At 39.9% G+C, this 10810-nt stretch overlaps 1 protein-coding gene across 1 annotated transcript in view; it reads left to right on the forward strand.

Moving 5' to 3' along the window:
• The window catches only part of LOC148414831 (dynein axonemal heavy chain 8-like), a 35090-nt gene extending 27194 nt beyond the window's left edge, over positions 1–7896 (forward strand). The window contains exons 68-84 of the mRNA XM_088428631.1: positions 18–123; positions 201–453; positions 535–725; positions 1309–1430; positions 1503–1618; positions 1755–1957; positions 2042–2115; positions 2289–2441; positions 3281–3436; positions 3521–3637; positions 3722–3823; positions 4380–4540; positions 5119–5275; positions 5348–5500; positions 6149–6338; positions 6869–6990; positions 7058–7896. Coding sequence (XP_088284757.1) covers positions 18–123; positions 201–453; positions 535–725; positions 1309–1430; positions 1503–1618; positions 1755–1957; positions 2042–2115; positions 2289–2441; positions 3281–3436; positions 3521–3637; positions 3722–3823; positions 4380–4540; positions 5119–5275; positions 5348–5500; positions 6149–6338; positions 6869–6990; positions 7058–7345 — 2664 coding nt within the window. The 3' untranslated portion in view covers positions 7346–7896. The remainder of the gene's footprint in view (positions 1–17; positions 124–200; positions 454–534; positions 726–1308; positions 1431–1502; positions 1619–1754; positions 1958–2041; positions 2116–2288; positions 2442–3280; positions 3437–3520; positions 3638–3721; positions 3824–4379; positions 4541–5118; positions 5276–5347; positions 5501–6148; positions 6339–6868; positions 6991–7057) is intronic.
• The last annotated feature ends 2914 nt before the right edge of the window (positions 7897–10810 follow it).

Raw genomic sequence — 10810 nt, forward strand, 5'->3', positions numbered from 1 at the left:
TTGCGATGTTTTTTCAGGAATTAGAAAACGAGAGACTAAAGCTCATTGAGGATGTGACCTCCAACAAAAGGAAAATGCAGGAGCTGGAGGACAACCTTCTGTACAAATTGAGCACCACAAAAGGTCCCAAATCTCTCCCGTGGATATCTGCTGATTTTAAGGTTTGCCACATGAGGTTTTTCCTTCCGTTTGGGCCACAGGTTCCTTGGTGGATGACGACTCCATGATTGGCATTTTGAGCACCACCAAGCAAACGGCCGCCGAGGTCGGCGTCAAGCTCAGCGTCGCGGCCGAAGCGGAAGAGAAAATCAAGGCGGCTCAGTCCGAATATCGTCCGGTGGCGAGCCGAGGAAGCATCCTTTACTTCCTCATCACTGAGATGAGCATGGTCAACGTCATGTATCAGACATCCCTCGGCCAGTTCCTCAAACTCTTTGATATTTCGCTTGCCAGGTAAATGTGTTCATATCAAAAGTTCCGGGTGGTAGAAGACTGGTGGGAGGATGTTTTTCATCGTAAATATGAATTTTGCAGATCGGAGAAGTCTGCCAAAACGTCCAAACGAATCGCCAACATCATTGACTATTTGACATATGAAGTCTTCAGGTACACAGTCCGCGGGCTGTACGAAAACCACAAGTTCATCTTCACGATGCTCATGGCCCTTAAGATCGACCTGCAGAACGGCAAGATACAACACAGCCAATTTCAAATACTTATCAAAGGTATTGTATTCAAAAAGTACATCATTGTTTTTATTAAGATGTTTCTCTCCACTCTGAAACATCCAGATTGATACAAATTGTATCTTTTTAATTATTATACTGTATTTATTAAAATCACTTATTTATACAGTACAAATATATAGGTTCATCATTGTAGAAACAAATTCATTGAACGAGTTATGATCTAATAATCCTCCTGAATTATTTCAGTAGACATATATATATATATATATATATATATATATATATATATATATGTCTACAGATATATATACGATCAGAATACGATCTACTGAGATAATGCATTTGTTATTGTTGCTTTGTTATTTTATGCAGGTTTTATATGATCCAAAACTCAAGGAGCTGATTTTAATTTTGATTTTCAGTTGCTCTCCTGCCTGATTTTTTTTTTTTCCCAGAGGCAGTTATTTTGCTGTCTTTTTGGTTGCTTATGACCAAATTTTGTGAGTGTTTGTAATTTCACAGCAACAAAATGAGATGATATTTTGGTTATCTACAAATGTTGCTGTTGACATGACAAGTAGTCATTCCAAATGCATTTAATTAAGTGCTTTTCCTGCAGGTGGCGCTGCACTTGACCTGAAAGCGTGCCCTCCGAAGCCCTTCAGCTGGGTCCTTGACATTGTGTGGCTGAACCTAGTAGAACTCAGTAAACTGCCTCAGTTTGCAAACATCCTTAATCAGGTGAGTTTTTCTGGATTTCACAGCTTCCGATTCCATCCGTGTTGGCACGCTGCCGCTCATTATTTGTTGCAGGTGGCAAAAAGTGGAAAACATTGGAAAGTGTGGGCCAATGGTGATGCCCCTGAGGAAGCTGTCATCCCAGAAAATTACAACAACTTGGACGTCTTCAATAAACTCATGCTTATCAGGTACCCCATTCTTTTTCAGCTGATGGATTTAGTGACTGAGAAGGGGTAGTTGCACAAGTTCTAATTTTTGATAGTAATACAAGGAGATTACTTGTTCCAAAAACTTTCTGTAATATAGTCTTGGTTCCCTTGGCAGGTCCTGGTGTCCAGATCGTACCTTGGCTCAGGCCAGGAAGTACGTAGGTGAATCCATGGGCGCAAGGTTCGCCGAGCCCGTCCTGCTGAATTTGCTGGGCACGTGGGAGGAGAGCGACATCCGCACGCCGCTCATCTGCTTCCTCTCCATGGGTTCAGATCCCACCAACCAAATTGAAGCCCTTGCTAAAAAGCTCAATGTTGGTGAGTCTGCTGAGTCGTGAAATGTTATTTCTTTTTTCAATTCTTTTTAAAAGCCATGCCCATGTGTCCTCTTGTGTCTCCAAGGATGTAGGTCGATCTCCATGGGGCAAGGACAAGAGGTGCATGCTAGGAAGCTTGTCAAGGATTCGATGGAGGAGGTTTGCATTAGCTGTTGTATGCATTTGTCTGGTTTTATTCTTCCATCTGTCTTTTTTTTCCACTACTATGTGAAATTCCACTCTAAATGAACATAGTGGTTCCACTTTTTTTTCAGGAAGCTCAATAAGTAATATTTTCATTGGCTGTTTTCGCCCGACATTGTTGCCCACAGGGAGGCTGGGTGCTTCTGCAGAACTGTCACTTGGGTCTGGAGTTCATGGATGAGTTGTTGGAGACCGTCACATTTACCGAGACTGTCCACAAAACCTTCAGGGTGTGGGTCACAACTGAACCCCACGACCTCTTCTCCATCACGCTCTTACAGGTTGCCATTTTATTTGAATTGATTGCCTTCAAAGCAATCTGCATATTTATTTATTGGCCAACCATATCAAATTAAGGTTGTTTCTCTAAATCACAGGTGTCGAACTCCAGTCCTCGAGGGCCGGTATCCTACATGTTTCCAAATCTTTTCCCTCAAAAACACCTGATTCAAATGATTGGGATCATTTTAAAGCTCTTGCAGAGCCTGCTAATGAGCTAATCATTTGAATCAGGTGTGTTGGGGAAAGAAAACTGGAAAACATGCAGGATGCCGGCCCTCGAGGACTGGAGTTCGACACCTATGCTCTAAATCATGTTTTATTTGTAATTTTTTCATTGGCGGAACAAAAATACACGTGTTGTTAAGTTAAGATGTGTGGTTAGGTTATTAAGTGCTTCCTCTGTTTTTATCCTAAACTCAAAAACTTTTTTTTTTTATTTTCCACATTTTGCAAATCGAAAAAAAAAAAACACAATGAAATTGTACTTTTGTTGTCATTTTCTCACAAAAAAATTAACTCAAAGAAACAATTATTGTGCCTTTTAATTGAATGTTTTTCAAATTTCAGAAACCGCAAAACAATATTGTTTTTTGCCGGAAAAGTACTACTATGTAAATTTAGTTCTGTCTCTCTCTTGCTCTCTTTCATTGTACTGTGCATATATACATATATGTATAATATTGCTATATAATACAATATAATAGAATACAATACAAGTCTATTTATAGGCTCCAAAGGTGACACTTGATATTGCATATGCATGTATGATATTTTATTGCTCTAAAATAAAAACTATTGCCACAAGACTACTCTCACTTGAGAATCCGTGTCCTCGCAGTCCTCCATCAAGTTCACCAACGACCCGCCGCAGGGACTCCGCGCCAGCTTGAAGCGAACCTTTGTGAGCATCTCGCAAAACCAACTGGAAGTCAGCAACCTGCCGACATGGAAGCCGCTGCTGTACGGCGTAGCCTTTCTCCACTCCGCCGTTCAGGTAACACGCTCATTTACAGGAATTTTGTGCGAACATTTTAAATCGGCCCATCATTTAACTTATTTGTCAACTTCATGGGCTCAGGAACGGCGTAAATTCGGACCTCTGGGATGGAACATTCCATACGAATTCAACTCTGCGGACTTTACAGCCAGCGTGGAGTTTGTGGAGAGACACCTGGATGACTGCGGTCCCAGAAAGGTGAGCATAGACAAGCACACATGCGCCACACTTGTGTTACCTTTTTTTTTTTTTTTTTTTTGCTAACCGTCCAAACTCAATCAGGATGTCTCCTGGGTGACTCTGCGCTACATGCTAGCTGAAGTGCAGTACGGAGGCAGGGTCACAGACGACTATGACAAACGCCTGCTCAAATGCTTTGCTCGGGTAAGGACCCCTTTTACTGTTTACGTTATCTGTACATCCTGTGATTATAGTTGGTAAAATGAAACTCAGCAGATTTTCTGTGCTGTCTAAACGACAACACAACCTCATGTACAACTGTAAAAATATCATACATTATAACCCCCCTCCGCCACCACCACCGCAACACATACACACATATTTCAGTCAGAATTCAGGTATTCCCTGATTTTTTTTTGTATTTATATTTTTTTATTCTTAATTTGTTTGCATTATTTTATTTATAATTTTTTAATTATTTTTTTGAGGTTTTTCTCAGTGGAGTTTCACCATTTCCTTTTTTTGCTATTTATTCTCCCAATTCTTTTGTGAGAATGCAGGTATTCCCTGATAAGTACCTGACTATAATTATTTTTTGTATTTGTAGCTATTCATTAGAATGTTAACATTGTTTTACTTTTTACTCATAATTTGCATTATTTTATTTTTTTAATTATAATTTTTTAATTAATTTTTACTCAGTGGCGTTTCACCATTTCCTTGTTTTTGCTATTTATTCTTCCAATGTGTCCTATTTCAGGTATGGTTCAGTAAGAAAATGTTAGACCCCTCCTTCTGCTTTTACACGGACTACCAAATCCCGATATGTAAGACCATCGAGGAGTATGTGGAATACATTCAGGGCTTGCCTGCTGTGGACTCCACGCAAGCACTGGGGCTGCATCCCAATGCTGATATAGTGTAAGCTAGTTTTTTTTGTCAAACCAAGAAAATACTAGACAGTATATGTTTAAATAAACTACTAAAAACAAAACAACAATTTAAACTTAATTCCACTTAAATTACACTTAGATAAATCTAATTAACTATATAAAATTCAAAAGAAATGAAATGTACAGTTGCAGTTAATAGCATATGAGAATTTAAATGAATGACATTTCATATACAGTATTTTTCGCACCATATGGTGCATTATTAGGCGCAGTTTGATTATGGGCTCTATTTCTATACTTATACATAGGGCGCACTGTAAATAAATACGTAATGTTCTCTGACTGGTTTATTCCTGTTGGAGTTCTTATACTGTGTGTGTGTTCCTTCCCTGACATAATTGTGTCAGTGGTATCAGTCACAAATTCGCACAATATTTGCGACTTATTGTATGGAAAATATGGTAAAACTTAAGAAATTAAATACAAAATCGAACGCTACAAATGAGCACTGCATGTTGAAAATAATATATTTAAAAAAAAAACAATCGGAATAGAATACAATTTAAAAATGACCTTTGTTTATTTGTATTTATATTTTTTCATTAGCTACCAGAGAAATACGTCTGCCGAGGTGCTGGACACCATCACCAACATCCAGCCCAAGGAGAGCGGCGGCGGTTCTGGCGCTACCAGAGAAAGCATTGTGTACAGCATGGCGGAGGACATGCTGGACAAGCTGCCGCGTGACTACATACCTCACGAGGTTCTGCTGGCTTTTGTCGCAAATGTCAGCAGCTCAGCCCATCCTCTCATTATTTGTCTTTGCCGGCATCAGGTCAGAGCCAACCTGAAGAAGATGGGAGCCCTCAACCCCATGAACATCTTCCTACGCCAGGAAGTGGACCGCATGCAGAGGATTATCTCGGTGGTGCGTAGCACCCTGCAGGATCTGAAACTGGCCATCGAGGGCACCATCATCATGAGCGAGGTTGGTCCGCAACGTTGGCTCTGCTGCGGATGGGATAGCCATCCTTGAGCTTATATGTATTTTGAAATGTCATTATTTAATGAAAGCAAACCAATTATTTAATCATGAAATTGTACAATGCTGTCTTGAGATATGAGTGCAATTCACGTGATCGTGTTTGTGATTCAAATCATATAACTCAAATAGTTTAAGTTTCCAGCCCATCCTGCCCCCTACCAACCAATAGTTGGGTTTGTGTTTTTAAACAAGGAAAAAATGCTATTAATACTATACATCATGATATTATCACAATACAATAATTTGTTGATTAAATATTAATACAAGTAATATAACTGTGTAAGTCACGCTGCATTAGTTGAATGGCAATTGTGCTTCTTGTGGTGTGGCTAGCTTGCCCATCTTGGTCAGTATCAAACAAAAATAAATTGTTCATTGTGACATCTTAGTTACCCTCCCAAGTTATCAGTGCGGCACTAATATCAGGCATTTTAAATAAAGTAAATAATAAATTACTTAAGCAACAGTGTTACTGTTTCTGTCTACATGTGATGCTGTACCATTTGCGTTCATCCAGTTGCTGAAAGTAAAGCAGCGCTTCTCACTTAATTTTTACGAGCTTTGCTTGTTTTTGCCGTGTTTTCTTGGCAGACCCTACGTGATGCCCTGGACAACATTTTTGACGCCCGTGTGCCCAATCTGTGGAAGAAGCTCTCGTGGGAATCTACCACCCTTGGGTTTTGGTTCACTGAGCTCCTGGATAGGAACAGACAGTTTTTCAGTTGGGTTTTTACTCGGCGACCCAAAACCTTTTGGATGACTGGTTTCTTCAACCCGCAAGGTGAGTGATCACATAAAACTACTGATGTACACTACACATCAGAATGGATGGATTTTATTTTTACATAAAAAGCCTTTTTGAGCATGAGCATTATTTTGTCCATAATTCATTTCATGACAATATGTAAAAGTTGTGATGTAAAAGTAATATCTTTAAAACACATTTTGCCACTTGCTTTCCATTGAAAACGATGTCACATGCTGTCACATGACCAGAAATCAGGTGAGCTGTGAAATGTCATTACCTGAGCCTTGATTCATTTTCAGTCAACAGAAAGTGACAATACATTTTTATAGGCATTAACTGTGCATAAAATAAAATTTAGTCATCAAATTAAGTAATACAATATTAATGCTAAAATGGCTATGTAAGTGGATCCCGTTAAGTAAATCATGAAATTACACTTACAAATCACTTATCACTAATCATAAAAGGCGAAAGGAGGAACTTTTGCATCGCCAGTTAACCCTAAACTGACTTGCGATAACCGCTTTCAAATTCACGTTCCCTGATGTCAACGTGCGTTCCAGGTTTCCTCACTGCGATGAGGCAAGAAGTCACCAGAGCAAACAAAGGCTGGGCTCTGGACTCAGTAACCCTAAACAACAAAGTCACGAAGAAGACCAAGGAGGAGATCAAGTCCGATCCAGAAGTGAGCTCTTTGTTTTTCTCCCCCCCTTGCACTTACACTCGCTCATTCCATTGCATTTGCTCCACAGGAAGGCGTGTATGTTTACGGCCTGTTCTTAGAGGGCGCGGACTGGGACAAAAAGAACTCGATCCTCTGCGAGTCGGCCCCCAAAGTGCTCTTCACGCCCTTGCCTGTCATTCACATGTTTGCCATCAACTCCACCGCCCCACCCGACCCCAAGTACTATGTGTGTCCAATTTATAAGAAACCCAAGCGTACCGACCTCAATTACATCACCGCCGTGGTGCTGGGCACAAGTCACCCGCCCGACCACTGGATCATGCGAGGCGTTGCCCTACTCTGCGATATCAAATGAACGCGTCGATGTACATTGTCACACTTTTTGTTGTCAAATAATTGTATAAAATATTATTAATATTCATCCAGCTTTTACATCTTTTCTTTTTTTTGGTGAAGAGCAAATATGTTCGTCACAGCATTTGACAGTCTGGATATCTTGTAGTTTGTTTTGTTATGGGCGGCACAGTGGAAGAGTGGTTAGCATGTTCGCCTCACAGTTGTGAGGTCCCCAGTTTGCGTATGGCTCCGGCATTCCTGTGTGGGCCACTCCAGCTTTCTCCCACAATCCCAAAAACTTGCATGGTGGGTATAATGGTAATGGACATTACAAATTGCCCTTGTGTGTGTTTGTGAGTCTGGGTTCAGGGTTTTCCCCACTTACTGCCCAGACACCTGGGATAGGCACCAGCAAGCCCATGAACCATCTGAGGAAAAGCAGTAAAGAAAATGGATGGAGTTTTGTTATTTTGATTCAGTTAGTCATAATGTGTTCATAATTATAATGTTATTAGTATTTTTGCAATTGTTAACCCCACACAAGTATGTTTCTGATCAAGCTCCTAAAATCTGAAGACACCATTGGATTTTTTAATGAGATTAAAATATCAATTATTATTCAAACATTTGAAGGTTTCTTCGATGTCTTGTAAGGTCACTATCAAATTTCCCAACTCTTTTTGGCAATTATGTTCGGCCCCGTGGAATACTTGTTACAGCCACTAGAGGGCGTTTTTGTCAATCACTGATATCTTCTGTTTTTGTTCCGTTATTTTTTTTTTCCTTTGGCATTTCAAGCGGACACCAGAAAAGTAAGTGGCGCCAGCCATCAAGCGCTCTCCGCCCTCCCAAGTGATCCCCAATTATGTCAAGCGGTGTCCCCCTTTGAGAAGTGCTCCGCATCAAACCTCATTAATTCCGCTCCTTTCCCTTATTATTTCCACCGCGGACCCCGTCTGTTCGTGGGCCTGTTAACTGGAGACGTGGCTCACGCTCGGCTGAGCAAATAACATCACTGCGTGTGCGTCATTAATGCCCACTGAACTGCCTCCTGTTGCTAAATTAAGGTGCCTTCATTCAGTTTACACTAATTTTAGAACAATCTTGACTCTTTCCAATCCTTTTTTTCCCCCTCAATACTGGAATCCCGTGGAAACAGAGTTGATGCTGGTTTGGATATTGTGCCTCGTTCACACATGAAACAATAATTGAAATATTTGGTAAACAACCGAATGTTAATCAAAAGCAGAATATTTTGGTTTCTTTAAAAAAGACACTTTTTGCCCAGATAACAGCTTCATTTTTCTCTATAAGATTAACATAAGATTAACATGTGGATGATGCTCTATGGCCTGGAAGGACTTCCTGTTCACAGCTATGGCTTTTCAAGAGTTAAATGCTTGCATTGATTAACTTCATGAAGTTTTTGAGACAAGACAGACTTTTTTACGGTATCAGCCTTTCTGGATAAACATTTAGTTTTGATTGCTAATAAGAAAAATTATCTCCAAATTCCTGTTTTAAAAAAAAATGGCTTGTGTCAAACATTGTGGGAGCATTTTTAAAGGTTTTGTATAATATTAGTTGTAAAAACAGTCTCTACGATTTTAAAATATCAAAAAGAACTAATGTACTCTTTTTAAACTCAGCAACAATATGCATGTCCTGCCATCTCCCGATGTTGATGATAAAAATGTTTTTCTTTGTGTATAAACAAAATTGGGAGATACAGATGCACATATTCTTATATAAAAAATATGGACATCCAAATATTGTGAGTTGTGAGGCATTATACTATGAATAAACAAATGTACTTAAAAAAATAAGATGAAATAAATTAAAACTTTTTTTAATTATAGTTTCTTCAAAATAGCCACTCTTTAGTCTGATTACTGCTTTGCACGCATCTGGAATTTTTGAGAGGAGCGTTAAAAGTTGAAATGTTTTTCACTTTACTGGCGTGGCTTTTCAGAGTTAGTTCGTGAAATAATTTGCTTTGTCAATGGGATTGGCGCCAACAGTTGTGTTGTGCAGAAGTTAGGTTAATAACTGAATGGTTAATGATAAGGTCCAATCATGGACAACAGTTAAAATCCATATTATGGCAAGAACCAGTCATCTAACAGTCATCCAACTCAAAACAAGTGGCCATCATTACTTTAAGAACATTTTCTCTTCATTTCGGTGCAGGTAAAGTCACTCTTAACATTCCCTTCTCATCTGTTGATTGTTTTCTTATTTAGGCGCAGCACACAAACTAAAGTTCCGGGACAAATATAACTTGCTATAAAATGGACACAACACGGTGGTGGTGGAGGGCAATTAGCAGCCCGAATGGGGGGGTCCTGTGACACCCCCTCTCGGGCCTGATGGAGTGGAGCCTCATCTGCCTAACGGCCTGGCAAATATCCATGGTGGGCTGCCATCCCACCCATTGTACACCGCCTCTCATTAAGAGCAGCCGAGTCAAGAAAAACAAGTCTTACAGTAGCGCTACTGTAGCTTTAATGATTTGGGTTGTCTTGCATTCGAGCTCAAAAGCATTCAAACACGATTGTGGTTCTTCCTGTTATTTTAAATATCCTTTAAACATTAAAAGATGATCACATTTTCAAATCATCTAAAGGGTTTTGTGTAGCAATCAGGTCAAGAAAAGGCTTTTTTATTCAGGGGCATCTGAGGACATTCAGTCTATGACTGAGGATCTGCTCTTAATCGCTTTAAAAGCAGTAATTAGGTGTTAAGAGGCAGGCTTGTCTGTTTAAATTAGCCTCTGAGTGGCCAGATTACACTCTTTAACTTGGTGGCAGGCTTCTTCTTGTTGCGTTGTCGTGTGGGCCTCCAAAACCATAAAGGAAGCGCAAATGCTGAAATTCAAGTTGAGTGTGCGCGAACTAAGATGTTTTTGAAATTGATTATTAGCTTTTCGTTTGACTCGAGCACAAACTTGAGGTATGAACGCTTTATGGTGATAACAAACTCAACTCACTTCAGTAGGTGCAACAGTCAGCCACGATAGGCTGTTGCTAGTCAAGAGATTTGTCTCTTGAAACGTTTCAAGAGCTGCAGGGTTGTCAAACTTAGCCGCCGTGCTTCTCCCACATGTACTGACAAAATCGGAAATTAATTGGGGGGGGGGGGGTGTTAAATGTTCACTATACGTTACCTACATGCGGTGAAGAACATTTTGATTTCTGTCAAATCAGTGCAACTAATCTGTGAAGAATAGGTGCTTTAAATTTAGTAGCAATCAGACAAAATGGAGAAAGCCCCAAAAATGGCCTTTTTAAACTCAAATGTAAGGCTTTTTGTGTATTTCTGATCATGGGTTCTCGCAGAATTTTTCAGGGTCAACTCGAGAGTAACATGGCTACTAAATTTCATGTTTGCTTCTGGGCTGAATTTTCAAACAGGATTTGGTGGTGATGCCATTACTACCAAGCAAACAATGAAGGCAGATGCATTTGAAGTGACAGTTAAGACA

This window comes from Hippichthys cyanospilos, chromosome 12 (assembly GCF_059441005.1).
Source record: "Hippichthys cyanospilos isolate Australia breed blue-spotted pipefish chromosome 12, RoL_Hcya_1.0, whole genome shotgun sequence".
Taxonomy (NCBI): domain Eukaryota; kingdom Metazoa; phylum Chordata; class Actinopteri; order Syngnathiformes; family Syngnathidae; genus Hippichthys; species Hippichthys cyanospilos.